The sequence below is a fragment of the Heterocephalus glaber genome, unplaced genomic scaffold (assembly GCF_053883595.1).
Source record: "Heterocephalus glaber isolate CG9 unplaced genomic scaffold, H.glaber_assembly_v1.0 deba00000809, whole genome shotgun sequence".
In the NCBI taxonomy this organism is placed as follows: domain Eukaryota; kingdom Metazoa; phylum Chordata; class Mammalia; order Rodentia; family Bathyergidae; genus Heterocephalus; species Heterocephalus glaber.
The window spans coordinates 2,676,740-2,694,964 of NW_028258163.1; the positions used below are offsets into that span (position 1 = coordinate 2,676,740).

The 18,225-nt window shown below is 39.9% G+C and overlaps 1 protein-coding gene across 2 annotated transcripts in view; it reads left to right on the plus strand.

The window, feature by feature from the left end:
• Tmem87a (transmembrane protein 87A) overlaps window positions 1-18,225 on the plus strand; it is a 54,326-nt gene that overhangs the window by 25,621 nt on the left and 10,480 nt on the right. The window contains exons 8-15 of one of the 2 annotated variants that reach the window (XM_087207411.1): window positions 1,646-1,707; window positions 3,543-3,726; window positions 5,322-5,421; window positions 8,111-8,204; window positions 9,804-9,875; window positions 12,336-12,444; window positions 13,488-13,546; window positions 14,710-14,813. In XM_087207411.1, coding sequence (XP_087063537.1) covers window positions 1,646-1,707; window positions 3,543-3,726; window positions 5,322-5,421; window positions 8,111-8,204; window positions 9,804-9,875; window positions 12,336-12,444; window positions 13,488-13,546; window positions 14,710-14,813 — 784 coding nt within the window. Of the gene's footprint in view, window positions 1-1,645; window positions 1,708-3,542; window positions 3,727-5,321; window positions 5,422-8,110; window positions 8,205-9,803; window positions 9,876-10,455; window positions 10,525-12,335; window positions 12,445-13,487; window positions 13,547-14,709; window positions 14,814-18,225 lie in introns of both variants that reach the window. The other variant, XM_087207412.1, reaches the window with a different exon arrangement.

The window sequence follows — 18,225 nt, forward strand, 5'->3', positions numbered from 1 at the left end:
AACAGACCTTTATTAGTCTGGCCAGACGGCACTCCCAAAGCAAAATAGCTTAGAGAGGCAACTGGCTCAGAATCCAAGGCTGTTTTTATAGGGGGTTGAGGGGGAAGTTAACATATTAAAGAAAAGGGGACAAAGGTTAGTGGTCGACTGTTACATATTGATGGTTAGCAGACATCTGCAGCTTGTTCTAACAATTGTGGTGCCTGGAATATCAGTTCCGGATAAACAAAGAGTTGAGTAGTTTACTCTGGGACTCTAGGTCTGTTACAGATCCCTATCTAGCGTCCCTAGACCAACAAACATCTCCATCCAGTAACTCACATTTTAATCACAATGGGGCTGGAGGAAAAAGGAACAAAGGTTATGCAGTCCCACATTATAATAGCTGATAGGTTGCTTCAGAAAGGCAAATCTTAGATTCATGTCACTTATTTTTTCAGCTTCTTTACTTTGTTATTAGAGTTTTTGAGAAATGTTAACTAGCAAGTTTGGAAAAATCTATTTCTGATTTTATTGGATGGTACTTTGCATCCATCTGAACTTTTTAAGTTCTTTTCATTTTGAAGTGAGGTTCCTGGGTGCGTGACTAGGAAGCTGGATAGTTTCACCTTACTTTACTGGAGAGAACGCATGATTTGTGGGAGTCCAAATGAATTTATGTTTTGAAAATGGTACCTTAATGTAGCAAAGTCAGATAAAATTGAAGTCAGAAAATACCCGGGAAATACAGGTGAGGGACAGGATACAAAGATGGTGACAGAAGGAAGAAAGCAAATGCTATAAAGCATATTAGTGATACGTTGTGAGAAAAAGTATATATTGTAAGACTGAGGGCCTTACCGAACGCTCCGAGGAGCTGACTGCGGCGAAGAACACCCGGGAAGGAGCACACCGGGACAAGTTGGAAAGTAAAACAGACCTTACTTAGTCTGGCCAGATGGCACTCCCAAAGCAAAGTAGCTTAGAGAGGCAACTAGCCCAGAGTCTGAGGCTCTTTTTATAGGGGGTTGCAGGGGAAGTTAACAGGCGAAATTTACCTAAGGAGGAACAAAGGTTAGTGGTCAGCTGACACGTACTGATGGTCAGCAGATGTTTGTAGATTGTTCTATAGATAGTGGTGTCCGAACATCAGTTAACAACAAACAAAGAGTTGAGTAATTTACTTTGGGACCTTATGGCTGATACAGATCTTATCTAGTGTCCTGGAACTAACAAGCATCTTTATCTATTAACTCACATTCAGTCACAGTTGGGGCTAGGGGAGTTTTATGATTACAGAGTTATGCAGTCCCACAATATGAAGTGTGCTTGCAATTTTGAGGAGAGAGGATCCTTCCAGATGGCAGTCAGAGAGGGCTTTGTGGAGGCTGTATCATCTGTCTAGTCTTCAGGATAGCAGTCTGGGGAGAAAGGCTTCTTACTTCAGACCAGAGCCGGCGTGAATGTCTGTGCAGGACATGAGATGACAGGAGAATTCTCAGTGACTTGCAGAGCGCTACACAAATGTAACGCAGTGTTCACCAGGATTAAAGTGGCAAAAGTCCGTGACCTGACAAAAATGTTATTAATTCATCAAATATTAGATAGGATTTTTGTTTAAATTTCTGGGTTTGTTTAATTAATTCTGAGGACTCTGTTTTGGCAGTGACTGTTGAAGTAAAGGGTCCCTATGGATATCTCACACTTGAAGATTATCCTCTGATGATTGTAAGTAAACATAATTTGGGTTTGTTTTTTTTTTGTAGTGGGTTTGGTGGTTTGGTTTTTTTTTTTGAGACTGTCAGGTAAAAGGGCCGAAGACCAAGACCAGACCAGGCCACAACAAGCCTTTATTAGGGGAATAGATCTGCCGGGCTGTCTCTGAACAAAGGAGAGACAAAAGCAATATGGCTGGGGCAGGGAGAGTCTTTTATAGAGACTGGGGTGGGGTTTGTAGGGGCTGAGGCGGGGTTGACTGAGGTAGTGACTAGGGAGTGGAGGAGCTGGTGATGTCACTAGGTGGTAGGAGGTGAGCGAGTATTAGGTTACTCTCTAGGTGGGAACAGGGGCATGCTGGGAAGAAGGGTTTGTTCTTTGGTGGGAGCAACCATCTTGGCACGACGTCACACAGGGGAAGGGGCAAGGCACCATAGGAAGAGGGCAGCAACTACACATAATAACTGCTGAGGTGGTGGGAGACCTATCAGAGACTAGTCTTGCTATATGATCCTGGCAGTCCTTGAACTCGCTGTGTATGGCAGGCTGGCTGCAAACTTGTGATCCTTCTGCCTCTGCCTCCCAGAGGACTGGAACTGTAGGCATATGCCACCATACTTGGCATGAATTTTTTTTTTTTTGGTACCAGGGATCGAACTTGGGGCCTTGCTCCTGCAAGGCAGGCAGTGGAACCACTGAGCTAAATCCACAGCCCTTGAATTTTTATTTTATTTTTCTTTTATCTTTTTTTTGAAAAATTTTTTTGAATTTTTTGAATTGTTTTTTTTGGTATCAAGGATCGAACTCAGGACCTTGTGCTTGTGAGGCAGGTGCCAGAACCACTGAGCTAAATCCCTGGCCCCAGAATTTTATTTATTTATTTATTTATTTATTTTTGGTGCCCAGGATTGAACTCAGATCCTTCCGCTTGCAAGGCAGGTGGCAGAACCACTAAACTAAATCCCTGGCCCTAGAATTTTCATTTTTAATGTTAGCGTTACATGAGTTTAGCTTGAAGCATGTTCATGTTTTCTGGCTGTATCGTTTTTTAAAGAATTGTTCCTGTACAGTTGAGGAGATGTTCCTTGAAGTTCCAGACTTCTCATTAGGCTGTGATCTTGGGAGAGTCAGTGGCCCTCTAAGCCTTGTTCTTAATCTGTGAAATGAGGGGGTTAATATCTCCCCAAAGGTCCTCTCACATTTCACATTTTTGTAAGGACCTACAGTGAGGCCTGTCTTTTGTTTTGGTACAGGGGATCGAATTTAGGACCTTGCACTTACAAGGCAGGCGCAATGCCACTGAGCTAAATCCCCAGCTATCTTGCCAGGATCCTGTAGTTTCTGAGCCCATTATATATAGGAACTGAGTGGCCACGCTTCCTCCTCTTCACTGTGTGGATGTGGAAGAAGTGTGGACCCCTCTGTCTGAGAATATCCACAGTCTGTTTTCAGGCTTGCCTTGTTCATGGTTGCTCTCTTTCCTGTCCCTGTGAGAGTTTTCCCATTGTGTTGTGTCTTATGACTGACTGCTGGATTCGTCCCTACCCGGTGTGCCTTTTATCCTCTTCTGCATTCTCTTTGCTTATGCAGTTTTGGGTTGTAAGCTGAAGAAGCTTATTAATGGGGGGAGCAGTCACTCTTGAGGACGAGTCCTTGTGTAGTCTGCCTCTTCTCAAGAGACTGGTCTTCATGCTTGCTAATAACTCCAAAGATATAATTACTAGTCAAGTAAAAAGTAGAGTATGTGCTATATATCCTTGAGGTTTAAGACTATATTGATACTAAATATAGATATATGACTCTTGCCTCTAATTCTCCTTTTTGTCTCTTACCCCATTGGGTGACAGTTCTTCATGGTGATGTGTATCGTGTATGTCCTGTTCGGTGTTCTGTGGCTGGCATGGTCTGCCTGCTATTGGAGAGATCTCCTGAGAATTCAGTTTTGGATTGGTGTTGTCATCTTCTTGGGAATGTTTGAGAAAGCTGTCTTCTATGCAGAATTTCAGAATATTCGCTATGAAGGAGAATGTGGTATGTAATACAAATGTATTTACCAGTTTCAGTCATTGATGAGATAACATGAAATTTTTCATAAGGTAAGCAGTCATTAAATAGGTTTACATTTTCAAGTAATTATTAGAATAACATAAGCAGAGGGCCGGGGATTTAGCTCAGTGGTTTCGCTGCCTGCTGCGCAAGCGCAAGGATCGAGTTCAATCCCCGGTACCAAAAAAAAAAAAAAAGAAGAATGTAAGCAGAATTACTTTTTAAGATTGTGACTTTTTAGATTTCATAACTTAGAGGTTTAGTGATATAAGAGCAAGTTTACTGAAATATGCTTGCCAGAGTAAAAAAAGGAGTGGCCATTTGGGGGGAATGGTGATTATCATCATCAAATCTCAATTGCCATTGTTATATAAGTCATCATTATTACATATATCTTAGGAAGAGAGTAAACAATGTCAATTTAATTGTAAGATGCCTTTGATTTTAACACAAACTCTGCTTTTATTTATTTATGTATTTATTTTTGAGACGGGGTCTCATTGTGGTTCAGGCTGATCTTGAACTTACTGTGCAGCCCCTGCTGGCCTTGAACTCACTGTGATCCTCCTGGCTCAGCTTCCCAAGTGTTGGGATTACAGGCATGCACCACCACATCTGGCATAAACCTTGATTTTAAAGCTCTTAGTGCAGAGCTGGGGATGTAGCTCAGCAGCACAGCCCCTGCTTGACAATTGTGAGCCCTGAGTTCAATTGCCAGTACCAAAAAAAGAGATCTTAGTGCATCTTGGAATTGATAAAAACAATAATACCAGCTGGGTGTGGTGGCACACACCTGTAATCTCAGCACTCCATAGGGGAGGCAAGAGAATCTCTGTGAGTTAAAGGTCTAGGCCTAGGCTATATAATGAGTTCAAGGCCAGCCTGAACTACATCGTGAGATCCTGTCTCAAAAAACAAAAACAAAACAGAGCAAAAAACCCACAGTAGGCCCAGGAAATTAGCTCAGTGGCACCCTGCCTGCCTTACAAGCCCAAGGTCTGAGTTTGATCCCCGGTACCAAAAAAAACAAACAAACCCCACAATAAGACCAAGAAAATAGGAAGAAGCTTATGGTTTATAAGGTGAACTAATTACAATAGAAATTCTTCAGTTCCCTCTCATTAGACCATTTGAATATTAATAATTATTGTTGTTATTCTAGATATTTTTCATGTCTTTGAGATGGTTTGGAAATAGTAGATGTGAAGTTGAAAACTATACATATGCACACAGTGTGTATATGTCTGTTTTATGCTTTTCCAAATATAACTATACTTCATGGCTTTTAGAAATGGCAGGGAAACTCCTTAGAGTCATAGGGTGAGGTATTCTGTTAAGAACAGGTTTTAGTGAAGTTGTTAGTGAGTGGGTGGGGGTGGGAGGTGAGCACACCCAGACTGTATGCAGTTAAGGTTGTAAGTGGTATCGGCTTTTGTGCTTATAAAAATTACAAAAGTATTTGTTTTTAGTAGGGTGAATATCAGTACTCCTTCTGAAGTGTTGGTCATTTATTTTGTGGCATTGGAATTGAGCCTTTTGCTGAGCTTGGAATATAGCACCATTTCTTCTTTTCTTCGTAGTTCAAGGGGCCTTGATCCTTGCAGAGCTGCTTTCTGCAGTCAAACGCTCTCTGGCTCGAACCCTGGTCATCATAGTCAGTCTCGGATATGGCATAGTCAAGTGAGTATGGATTTCCTCTATGAGAGAGCTAATTAAAATACTGACAGAATTGAAACACTGTTTCACATTCCCAGTGTCATAATTCTGGAAGAGTTGATAATCTAGAAGTCATTCTCAGAAAAGTTATTTGAAATTTTGTAGCATTGTAAGTGTCAGGAAAATTTGCTGGTTCACGCAAGGCACATCTGCAGGAAGACCTGCAATATAGCGAATAATGTCGAAACACTAGAATAAATTTAAGTGACTTTTCCAAAATATTTTCAAATCAAGACTTTTTATAGGAATAGCACAGCTATCTGAAAAGTTTTTTTCCAGAAAAATTTTATTGAGTCCCCCGTGTATGTTAGGCGTTGTTCTAGGTACTGAGTAAACAGAAAGTAAAAAATTTCAGTTTACATTTGTAGTTTTATGCAGACATAATTGAATATATATCAGCAAAAGGTGCTGGGGAGCAGAGAAAGCAAAGTAAGTTGACTAGGAGTGCTAGGCAGGGCCTGGCGCTCACAATTCAATAGGGATGTCAAGGAAAGTGACATTTAAGCAGAGACCTCAAGGCAGAGCTGAGATGTGATCATATCCTGAATGTGCTTTGAAGGTTAGAGCCAGTGGAATGTCTTGGTGAATGAAATGTATAATGTGAAAGACAGTAGGAGCAAAGGATGAAGCTGTTAGGTCTGATCAAGTTTCAGGAAGAAATTGACATTTACAGGGTTCAGAAAGCACCTGGGTGGCGTAGATTTGGGTAGGACAGGATTAGGAGTTCAGCTGAATATCCACATGGAAGAGGTAAGGGAGAAAGGTTGGAGCAGAGATAGTATGTTTAGGCATTGTCAAGATTTACATGTTGTTTAAAGACATGAGACTGAATTTGATCACCAAGAAAGTGAATGTTTATAGAGAAGAGGTCCAAAGACTGGGCTCTTGAACATTTTCTATTATTTAGAAGTCAGTGACATGAAATAGAGCTAGCAGAGGAAATCAAAGATCAAACAGTGTGGTAAGAGGTGAATTGAAGATTGTGTTCTAAGAAGGAGTGATTGTGTCAGGTGCTGCAGATAGGTTGTGTAAGGTGATTGAGAAGTACTCATGTGACTTCATTGGATGTTAATTGTGTTAGTGGCTGGAACAAGAAAAGTTCCGATGAAGTGCTGGGGACAGAAGTCCAACTGGAGAGAATCAACAGAGAGTAAGAGGAGAGAATTGGAGTTAGATATATAGTTATCTCAAGGAGTTTACCCTTAAGTGGGATTAGAGCAATGCCAAAGAGTAGTGTTAATTCTTAAAATACATTTATTCACTTAACAAATATTTAAGTGCTTCCAGTATGCCAGGAAATATTCAGAGTATCTGGGATTTAATAGCAGAGGGAAATTTTCCATGCACTTACAAAGTTTGCTTTTTTTGGGCTCTAATGAAAAAGGAAGAAGTGGGGGAGAAAAAGGTTTAGACAGGTGTGAGTTAAGCCAGTGCATTTCATTTCAGATTGTACTACACTAATGAATCACCTGGGAATTTTGTTAAAATGTAGATTGTGGTTCAATAGGACTTCAGTGTGTGTGTGTGTGCGCGTGTGTGTGTGTGTGTGTGTGCGCGCATGCATGCATGTGTATGTGCCTAGGATTGAACCCAGAGCCTCACACTTTCTAGGCAAGTGCTCTACCCCTGAACTACATCCCCAGCTCCTTTTTATTTTATTTTTTAAAATTTGGAGATAAGATCTAGTTATGTTGTCCAGGTTTTGATCCTCCTGGCTCAGCCTCTGGAGTAGCCATGCCTGGCTAAGATTTTTTAAATTAAGGATCTAACACTTCTTTCAAAGCAAAGTTGCTCAAAAAGCTTTTCATATATCATATCACTGGGCTTTGAGCTTCCAAATGCACCGTTTAATGAACTTCAGTAGGATATTTGATTATATTAAGGAATTACTAACATTTTTTAGATTTGGTAATGGTATTATAGTATATTTTTTAAAGCCCTGATTTGTTAAAAACACATACTGGAGGGCTGTGGATTTAGCTCAGTGGTGCCACCGCCTGCCTCGCAAACACAAGGCCCTGAGTTCGATCCCCAGTACCAAAAAAAGAGGAGAAAACACATATTGGAACATATACAAATACAGGATATGGTATGTAGCACTTGATTCTAGGTAATGTGAAAGGTTGGAAAAGAATGGGGTGTACGTGAACTAACCATAGGGTGGTAGTTGTCCAGACTAGATGATGCATTTGTTTATAGGGTTTGTCATACTGCTTTTGAGTGTGTTTCAAAACTCTGTAATAAATTTTTTCTTAAAGATGTGTAAGATGTATAACCAGGGGCTAGGTAGTAAGTTCTAATACTTTCTCTCTTTTTTTTTTTTGGCAGTGCTAGGGATTGAACCCAGGGTCTTGTGTGTGGTAGGCAAGTGCTTTACCACTGAACTACGTCCTCAGCCCTTTTTATCATTTAAAAATTTTTAGGCAGTGTCTCTAAATTGTCCAGGCTGACTTTGACTTTGTGGTCCTGCCTCAGCTTCCTGAGTAGCTGGGATTACAGGAGTGAACTACTATGTCTGGCTCCCCTGTGTTCTTCTCAGCTGAATTGTGTGTGTGTTACCACAAACCTGTACTAGTGTAAGTCATTGTTACTTAGCTTGTCATGAGTTTCACTGCGTATGTGCTCACTCAGTATCTCTTTGCTTCCTCTTTAGGCCTCGCCTTGGCGTCACTCTTCACAAGGTGGTGGTGGCAGGAGCTCTCTATCTTTTGTTTTCTGGCATGGAAGGAGTCCTCAGAGTTACTGGGGTCAGTACTGCTCAGCCTGAATTTTTGTGGTCAATTCAATTCTCTTGGTTCTGTCTTGAGAGGCTGCATTGGAAGTGTCAGTAGCCTTCTTTTGAGGCAAGCGCCAGAACCACTGAGCTAAATCCCTGGCCGTCAGTGGCCTTCTTTACTGTTGCTTTACCACCTCAGAGCTCTGATTTTCAAAATGTATGTACAGGTTAAGTATTTTATTTATTTATTTATTTATTTAATTTATTTATTTGGTACTGGGGATCGAACTCAGGCACTTGTGAGGCTGGTGCCAGAACCACTGAGCTAAATCCCCAGCCCCCTTTTATTTATTTTTGACATTTTAAAAAAGTAGTACAGGTTTGCAGTATGTAGTGATTACATTCATCGTGTGGAGTTGGTACATGTACACATGATACATCCTAATTCTTTTTACACCCCCTTCCCACCTCCTTCCCTCCCTCCAGAATATCCCTTTTCTGAGATGCTTGGGACCAGAAGTGTTTCAGATTTCAGAATTTTCAGGTTTTGTAATATTTGCATAGGTTTTACTAATTGAATGTTCCTAATCCAGAAATCTGAAATCCAGAGTGGTCTGAAATCTGAAACTGTTTGAGTGCCACAGATTTGGAGTTTTTGTTTTTTGTTGTTGTTTTGTTTTTTGTAGTTCAGGCTGGCCCTGAACTCACTATGTAGCCCAGGCTGGGTTTGAACTCATGGCAGTCCTCCTGCCTCAGCCTCCTGAGTGCTGAGATTACAGGCATGTGCTTCCATGCCCAGCTAGATTTGGGGTTTTGAATTAGGGAATGCTTAACCTGTGTTATTCATTTTTTCTTTTTAATCTGCCTTGTAGGACTTTATAAATTTAATGTGTGATGGAGAATAAATGTTTTTCCACCTGTCTCCAGACTCCAGATAATTATTTAGTTTCTTCTCCCAGGCAGTGGACTCCATTGTTGAATAAGAATGGAACATTGGAAGTAGGGGCTTACTGGTTAATCTAAAGTATCAGTGCTCTTTGCTTATCTAGCACTTGAGTTTTTAAAACTTCCTTAAAATGCAGCTAATTCAATTTCACACTATCCTTGAGAATTATATTCCTTTTGCTAAGGAAGGAAAACAAAACACTGAGATCTAAGTGGTAAAGTATGTTAGAAGTGGATTAATGTGGAGAAATAGGCCTCCCTGGGCCATTCCAATTAGTATTTTATTTGTCTAAAAATCAGATTCTGCAATAACCTCTTAGATTCAAGTTGGTAAATTCTGTAAACTTGGCTTTGCCCTCAATATTGTGTTCATTAAGCTTTGTTTTGTTTTGTTTGAGACAGTGTCTCACTATGTAGTTCAGGCTGGCCTTGAACTCAGTGTATAGCTCAGGCTGGCCTCGAACTTGCTGTGGTTCTCCTGCCTCAGCCTCTTGCATGCTGGAATTACAGGTGTGCACCACTATAGATCATTAAGTTTTGCAATAAATTTCCCCATAATTAAAACACTTTGGGATTGCAGATTTGTTTTTCAAACCACACTGTCCTCTGTATGTAATCTCCTTAGACTTTGAGCATCTTTAACCCTCTTGTTAATTTTTTTTCCTTTCTTCTGCTGCTGCTGTAGTATTTTTCTAATTCTTTGGCTTCGATACTAAGCCTGGCCCTCTCAGCAACTGATGCCTGTATTATTTTATGGATATCCTTTCAATAATATCTTGGTGATTACATTATTTGGATTACATAAAAAGCATCATATATAAATTTTTGGAGGTTAGCAAGTAGTTTTGGGGACAGTTGACTTACATTTTATTTTAAGGTGAACTGTTGGTAAAATTTCATTTTATTATGGTTTGAGAAATCAATTCTTTGTATATTAATGTCAATACAGTAATCAGAAGCATCTTATTAGGCTTGTAGTCTACATCACAATAATAGGAAGTGAGGATGGGATGGAGGTTATAATCAGAACTTTTTTTGATGTCGAGTCACCTCTTACATGGATCTTAGTATTCCAGGAACTCTGGTAATTAGCAGTTTCATTGTATTGAGATTATAATTACAATTTGTGTGAAAAACTTAAATAGCTATATGTTCTAGGGGAAGGCTCAGAAAAAGGGAAGAATGGTTAGGTGTCAGGTGTTAGTCCTTTGTATATTTCTTTCAGTTCAAATGCAGAGCTATTCCAGATGATTATGTAAATATAGAATCTTGTGCTGCTTTCTTCTGTGTGCCTTTCTAGCAATCTGTTTTTACCACCTCTTTTTCTTTGCCTGCAGGCCCAGACTGATCTTGCTTCCTTGGCCTTTATCCCCTTGGCTTTTCTAGACACCGCCCTGTGCTGGTGGATATCCTTCTCATTGGCTTGTTTGATGTGCTCCATTTTCTCCCCTTGGAGATGGGTTTTTGTTAATCTTTCTGAAGAATTTTTCCCAGTTTTGTTGATGTCCCCTTGATGTGGGAAATACTGTATGATTTTTTTTTTTTTCTTTGGTACTGGGGATTGAACTCAGGTCCTTGCACTTGCAGGGCAGGTGGCAGAACCACTGAGCTAAATCTCTGGCCCAATACTATATGATTTTTTAAAATTTAACAACTTGAGGGTTCAGGTAAGCAATTTTTGTTTCAACTTTTAGAATCAAGAGTTGGTGACTATGGACTGCGTGCAAGTTAAGTCTTCTGGCTTTTCTCTTACATGAGCACTTCACCTTGATTTTTGATTTGTTACGTTTGTACCTGACTTTGGTGGTTACTCTGATTCTGCTCTGTTTAGCCTCTAGGGGTTACTAAGGGCTTTGAAAGTTATGAAAAGACGTTGATCCCTGAAGTGTGGTTTGGTTCTTTTGAAACTCTTCTGTAGGTTTATGGGTTTTAATCTTTATAGGGCGTATGCTGCTTATTCAAAAGCTGACCTGGAGTTGTCTGGACACTGCCACTCAGCAGTAAATACAGATCCATTTGCATGCAAAGTCAGCTGCTGATAAACAAGTTTCTATTTCAATAATCTTTTTTCTCCCACTTTGAAAATTAAACACCTGTTTACTAGAGACTTGGTCTGTTATGTGAAGGATTCAGTTTTTTGAACTTTATCTTTTTAGGGTTATTTTAAATTTGTTTTGGTTTCTATATGTGCAGTATTACTGTCTTGATTATAAGTAACTTGATTTAAAAGTTGGGAATTTGAATAGATTGCCAGATAGCAAAAACATTTGTAATTGAAATGTCCTGGATCCAAATGACTAAAGCTTTCTAGATCAGTCCTTTTCAAGTATGTTTTGTGAAAGTCTGTGAGTAATTGGGAGGTGATATTGGTTAACTGCAAAGGTTAACTGCAGACAGAGTAAGTGCCAACTCCCTTATTTTTCTATCTTGTCTTTACTCTGAAAGCTGCACGTGAGAACAGTCGTCAGTACTCCTGTCCTCTGGCAAGTTGCCCTTGGGAATAATGTTCTGAAATGAGTCATTGCTTTTGGAGCCTAACTACTTGGGATTCTCAGTTGGTCATAGGGTTCTCTTGGTTCACAGCAGAGTAATGTAGGAGGGAGGAGACTGAGAACAGACCTTTGTAAGACTAGAGGCGTGAATGTAGTGATGATCCTAGAATGGATTAGCTGGTGGGTGAATAGTCATCCACCATCAGGACAGAAGATATTCATTCCTTCTTCCCTCCCTTTTGACTCATTTTTACTTTTATCACCTTCCAGTTGTCTAATATTTTTTATCATTTTTGGTTTTCTAGAAAGCTGCTTTTTTGTTTTCTTTTTAATATTTTTCCTTTACTTTTTACATTCTTTTTTTTTAATGGTAGCAAAGTTTTATTAAAAGTAGGAAAAGAAACAGACTCTGCAGAGCAAATTTGGGCCGAGTAAAAGGAAAAAAAGTTACACCCCACAGCGTGAGGATGGGCCATGTATGTGCAAGAGAGAACACAGGGGCTGCACTCTTACTTTATCTTGGTCCTGTCTTCTCAGTGCCTATTGAAAATGGTGACCTTTTCTTTAATCTCGCCGAGGTTGGAATGTTTGTGAGACTGAGTGAGAGTAAGAGCCGGGAGGCCTCTGAGACCCAGAGCTTTGTCGCTGTGACCCCAGACCCTAAAGGAACCTGAGCATTCATTTACTTATCTTTCTCAATGTTTAATTCCTTGACCTGCAAACACATATTTATTAGCCTAACTCAAACAATGAAGCTGTTAAAACTTCGAAGGAACGTTGTAAAGCTTTCGTTGTACCGGCATTTTACCAATACACTCATCTTGGCAGTGGCAGGTAAGTCTGAGACTTTATGTTGTTTAATTTTGATTCTGTGCTTCTTTTAGAGACAGCTTCTAACCTGGGAGACCTTGGCTATGCATAGAGCACCCTCTACATTGCACTTGGGGAAAGTGTTCTTGGCTCTTGTCAAATCTCAAAAGTATCTGTGGTCTTAAAAAAATGATTAAGAACCTCTTAGTTTAAGCATACCAGGTGAAAATAGACCTCATACAGTTTCAGCTCCAAGTGTTTCCCTCTCCTGGCTCCATTTTTTTCCTTTGGTATTCTTTTTCTTGAAACAAGCTGAGTGGCAAATAGCATTTAGAATCCTTTTAGAAGACATAACAACATGCATATTTGATTTTATTTTTTTCACTTTTAATTTGAAAATTTTTTACTGGTGCTGGGGATTGAACGCAAGGTCTTGTGGATGCTAAATGAGTGTTTTACCACTGAGATATAACCACACTATCCCCTTACTTGGTTTTATTAAGAGGCTATAGGATTTTAGGTTTGGATAGTGCTTTTTCATGACATTAAGAATACATAAAATGCAGATATTAGGTAGACTGTAACCAGAATAGGCTAATATGTCTACCTCATGGGCTTTGTACCAGGTATAGTGAGGTCTGACCTATGATTGGAAACAGCTCTTCTGTTTGTGTTAGTCATTTTATTAATCATTTTTTATCTGACCAACCAATAAAAAATTAACATCACTGCTATAAGGTAAAAATTATATTAATAGTGCCAGAAAAAGCCTCATCTCTAGTAGTTTCTTTTCCAATTCTGAGGATTAGTGGAATAGCTAGATAGTAAATAAAATTATTAGGAAACTATTTCTAATTACAGAAAGGGTTGACTAAAACAGATACCATGGGCTCTTGCTTTTAGCAGGTGTTCAGGAAATTTATATCGAATGTATTTGTGAAAATAACTGATGGAAAATAATTGTGATGTGTTGAGGTTTATAGGGATGTATAGAATTCCACTTAACCAAGATCAGGGAATGTACAGCCAAAATTCATGTTCTGACCAATTTTTTCATTGCATTTTAGCATCTATTGTGTTTATCATCTGGACCACCATGAAGTTCAGGATAGTGACTTGTCAGTCGGTAAGTTATAAGCGCATACCCTCATAAGTAGTGTTCTGTTGCACACAAGATGATGGTGTATGGCAGTGTTTATATTCTTCTGGTGAGTAAGAAATGAGGCTAGATCTCTACACTGAGGGTTATAGCACTTATTTTCTCTAAGTGTTATTTATGTGCTATCGTGGTGCATGGCATAATTGGATTTTATTTGTTTTTGTTTGTTTGCTTTGCAGTGCTGGGATTCAAATCTAGGGCTTTGTGGATGCTAGTCAAGCTCGCTTCCACAGGGACATACCCCTGACCCCTGTTTGTTTATTTGGCTATGTATTACAACATTGGGAGAGAATTGTGTGAGTGATGACTGTATTCTGTCACAACCTAGGGTTGGCTTAACTGAAAATCTCATACAAGCTGGGGTTTGGGGTACACACCTGTAAACCCAGGTACTTGGGAGGCTGAGGTAGGAGGGTCACAAGTTCGAATCCAATCTGAGCAACTTAGTGATTTAGTGAGACTCTTGTCTCTAAAAAAAAACATTTTAAAGGGCTGGGACTGTAGCTCAGTGTGAAGACCCTGGGTTCAATCCCCCAGTCCTGAGAAGGTGGGGGCTCAAAGAAGAAGTCCAGTGTACTGAACTTCAGGTGAGTGTGAATACTATTAATCTGAGTAGGAGCCATGTTTTTTTTTTTTTTGGTACCAGGGATCGAACTTGGGACCTTGTGCTTGCGGAGGCAGGTGGCAAAACCACTGAGCTATCCCTGGCCCCTAGAAGCCATATCTTTAAGATCTTTGTATAAAGATTGTGGTCAATAGGATTTTTCTGGAGGAAGTTAAAGCTCTATTTTGGTCAAAATAAATGGAAATGAAAATGAAGAAATATAACAAGCTCATGTTACTTTCTCTTACCTCGTTTAAAACTCTGCCCTAAAGAGTCTCAGAGATGTAGTGAAGCTCTAACAAGTGCTGTGTTCAGATGGTGCCTTTTCTTTAACCAACACCAAGCACTATGAGGGAGGAGTCTACATTCATTCACTTTATGTCCCCAGCACTGAGCACAGTGCCTGGCGTACAGTGTGTTCACAGGAAATAAAATTTGTGTGCGTAAATGGTTCTTGTTCTGTGGCAAGGAACTGGTGAGGAAAGATTAAATAATACAGATACATGTGCTTTCCCCCTTATTGTAGGACTGGCGGGAGCTGTGGGTGGATGATGCCATCTGGCGGTTGCTGTTCTCCATGATCCTCTTTGTCATCATGATTCTCTGGCGTCCATCAGCAAATAACCAAAGGTTCTTGGACCCTTCTTTATTCTGCTAACCATTAAACAGCCATGTCAGTTAGGGGTGGTTAAGGGGATGTGTCAGCGCAGTGTTGTATAGTGGAAGGACCACTTGGTATGGAATCAGTTGAATTGGGTTTCTCTCTCAGCTCTCCTCTTAACTTGCTTTGTAATTTTTGCCATGCTATCTTTTCACTTCTTTAGGCCTTAGTTTTGCTTTGTTTTGGTATGAGAGAATTAAGTGATATGAGGTACTTTTCAATTCTGACATTTTCTGATAATACAGATAATTAGGTAGATAAATAGGAGAGGTAGATGTATTGTGTCATTAGTAATGAGAGTCTCTAGAGTCTAGCGTCCAGAAGGAAAGAAAAATTTCTGTGAGCCTAGCCCAGCTTACTTTTTATAAAGATACACTTGGTAAAATGAAAACTTGGGTGACTTGAATTTGATTTTTCCATAGGCAAATCTCAGATCTCTATTTAGGACCTACCTGTGTATTTTGTGGCTATTCATTGCTTTGTATCCCTGCTTTTTTCTCCCTCCTCTTGTATTTAGACAGTTAGGAGCTTAAACAACTATCCCAACAAAGAAGGAAAAGGTTAATATGGCTTAACTGAACAGCTGATTTTATAATCAGACATACTAATAAAAGATAAGAAAGAAAATAGATGAAAATAGCTTTGTTCTCTTTTCAAACTAAGCACTTAGTCTGAATTCATTGGTGGGGGGAGGGAGTCAAGCAATACAGAAAAGCCATGAAAGAAAATAAAGGAGATCTGAAATCATACTTGTTCAGAAAAAAATCCTATAGACATTCTTTCCATATCTATCAGTTGATCTACTAGTTAGTTGCTGGCTGTATTTTATTTAAAATGTTTCCCTTCCTTGGTTAAAAAAATTTTGTTTCTATTTCCTTTTTCCCTCCATTCCTTCCTTCTTGCTCTTTTAGAACATTGCCCCCATTCCCCATGACTTCATTGTTAACGTCTTAATGTGGTATATCCTTCTGCATTTTATTTCCTGTTCACCTGAACATTACATTGGGGAGATTGATTTCAGGGTAGCCTGTTTTAAATTGAAGTCGGATGTTTTTGTGGATAGCATGATATTTCATGGTTTACCTGGAATTATAGTTAAATTAACTTGTTCATTAATGAGCGTCTGGGCTGTTTCCAGTTTGGGGACCACTCATATGCTTAATAATTCACTAGAAGGAATCATGGCACTCAGTATATAGTTGTCCTTACAACTATTTATTGCAACAAAATGATAGAATCAGCAAGCTGAAAAGTCACAAGTAGAGTCTGCAGAAACTATATTTTCTTCCCCTTATATTCTTTCCCTCCCCTGGGGAAATATGTTAGATGTGCCCTTTTTCCCAGCCACAGAAACACTCTTAACATGAGCATAGTTTCTGACCAGGGAGGCTGATTTACTCAGTAATTGAAGTTCTTAGTGAGGGCTGGTTGAGTAAGCACTTTGCCTAGGACATAGGAAAACTGTTTTCCCAGGAGGAAAGCGAGTGTTTGTTGTAAATTGCATCGCACAAACAGCTCACGCACACTGCTCCCTGTGTCAGTTAGGGAACAGTCAGAGTTCCAGGTAGCAGCCATGGGGCAGTCTTGCAAGTCGGCCTTTCTAAAGGCCTGTTAGTTAATTCTTTTATGTATGTGGTGGATTAAAAATAGGATAAAGTACAATAATGTAAACACCCTGTAAATCTATTCTTAGGCCCTCTAGTATCCCTTGCCCCACCCCCATGGCACTTACTATATTCTAAATCTTACATATCTTTTACTGTATTGGTTAATGTCTGCCTTCTTCTCCCACCCCCCAGAAAATCCCCAAACCAGAAAAATCTCAAATGTGAAGTCCATAAAGACAACTCTTCCTAAGTACAGTTAGTTAAATTGCAGAATCTTACAAGAGTCTTCACAAGACTGCCTGCACTTCTGACGTTAACTGTAGATTCACTGGTTTCCAAAAGTATCGTCAGGTTTGATAATTCACCAGAAAGACTCGTAGAACTCACTGAAAGCTGTCACATGCTTATGACAGTGGTACAAACTAAAATAAACCCAGGCAACTTGTAGGACAGAGTCTGGAGGGACTCAAAAGTAGAGCTTCTCGGGCTGGGGATTTAGCTCAGTGGTTTCACCTCCAGCTGCGCAAGCGCAAGGACCTGAGTTCTATCCCCTGTACCAAAAAAAAAAAAAGAGCTTCTCTGTCATGTCTGTGCAGTCGCAGTGTGCCTTCTCCCAGCCAGACCTGTGACTCTGTAGAACATTGCCACCTAGGGAAACTCACGTGAACCTGAGGCGTCTAGTCTTTACTGGGGCTGTTTCATCCTGCTTGTGTGGCTGACCTTTCATTTCCAACTCTTCCTGGTCGAGCTAATGGGTTCAGTCTCCATTTCTTCCATAGGTCAGAACTAGTATGGCCTCTATAAACTACACTAGTATAGCCTTATAAACTACACTCTCACTTTCTGGCAGCCTGCAGGGAAATAGAGACATTCCCGTCAGGCAGGACATACCAGAAGCTTAGCTATGCTTCCCAGTGCTCAAGGGCACAAGCCGGAATTCTTTTTGGGTGAGGTTGATGTTTTCATTATGTAGGGTGCCCCCTGGCTTTCTGCTGGTGCTTTCTCAGTGCAAGTGTTATATTTGTCTCTGTTTAATGCTCCAGTATTTATGTGACAGACCACAACAGTAATTGATTTTGCCTGATATTTGGAGGAGCCAGTATGTGGTAGAGATGGATTTAAACTAAGAGCTAATTTGTTTTCCAAAGCCATTACATACATTTTTATATTTTATACAGAGTTATTTATGTGCTTACTCCCTTGATCTACCAGTCTGTGAACCTACAATAACTTGTTCAAGACCCTGTAGCATAAAAATTGATGGTTAGGCTAACCTTTTCTATCATGTTTAGAGCCTGAAGAGTCTTTAACTCAATATCCCAGTACATTTGATTATCATATTGTCATAAGGCTTATTTACATGACGAAATTAAATCTAAGCAACAGTGCCAGTGTGAAGCCATACCAAAGTACAGTAATAATATAATTCTGTTAGAATTATAGAGATACTTGCTCTGCCTTTCTAACAGAATTGACCCTTGCTCATGTACCAGATGTAATTTCCTATTTATTTATTTTTTTTGGTACCAGGGATCAAACTTGGGACCTTGTGCTTGCAAGGCAGGCAGCGTAACCTCTGAGCTAAATTCCCAGCCCTGTACCAGATGTTATTATGGACAAGCATCATGGCAGTTGGCCATGATTTGCTGTTTAGGTTCCACTTTGGTTGGGAACAAAGCCGGATATCCTATCAGTTCACTGGCTAATACTGAGTCTGTTTTCCATTGTGTGGTATTATATAGTAGGGCCTGCCCCCATCCTATGGGGAGCACAG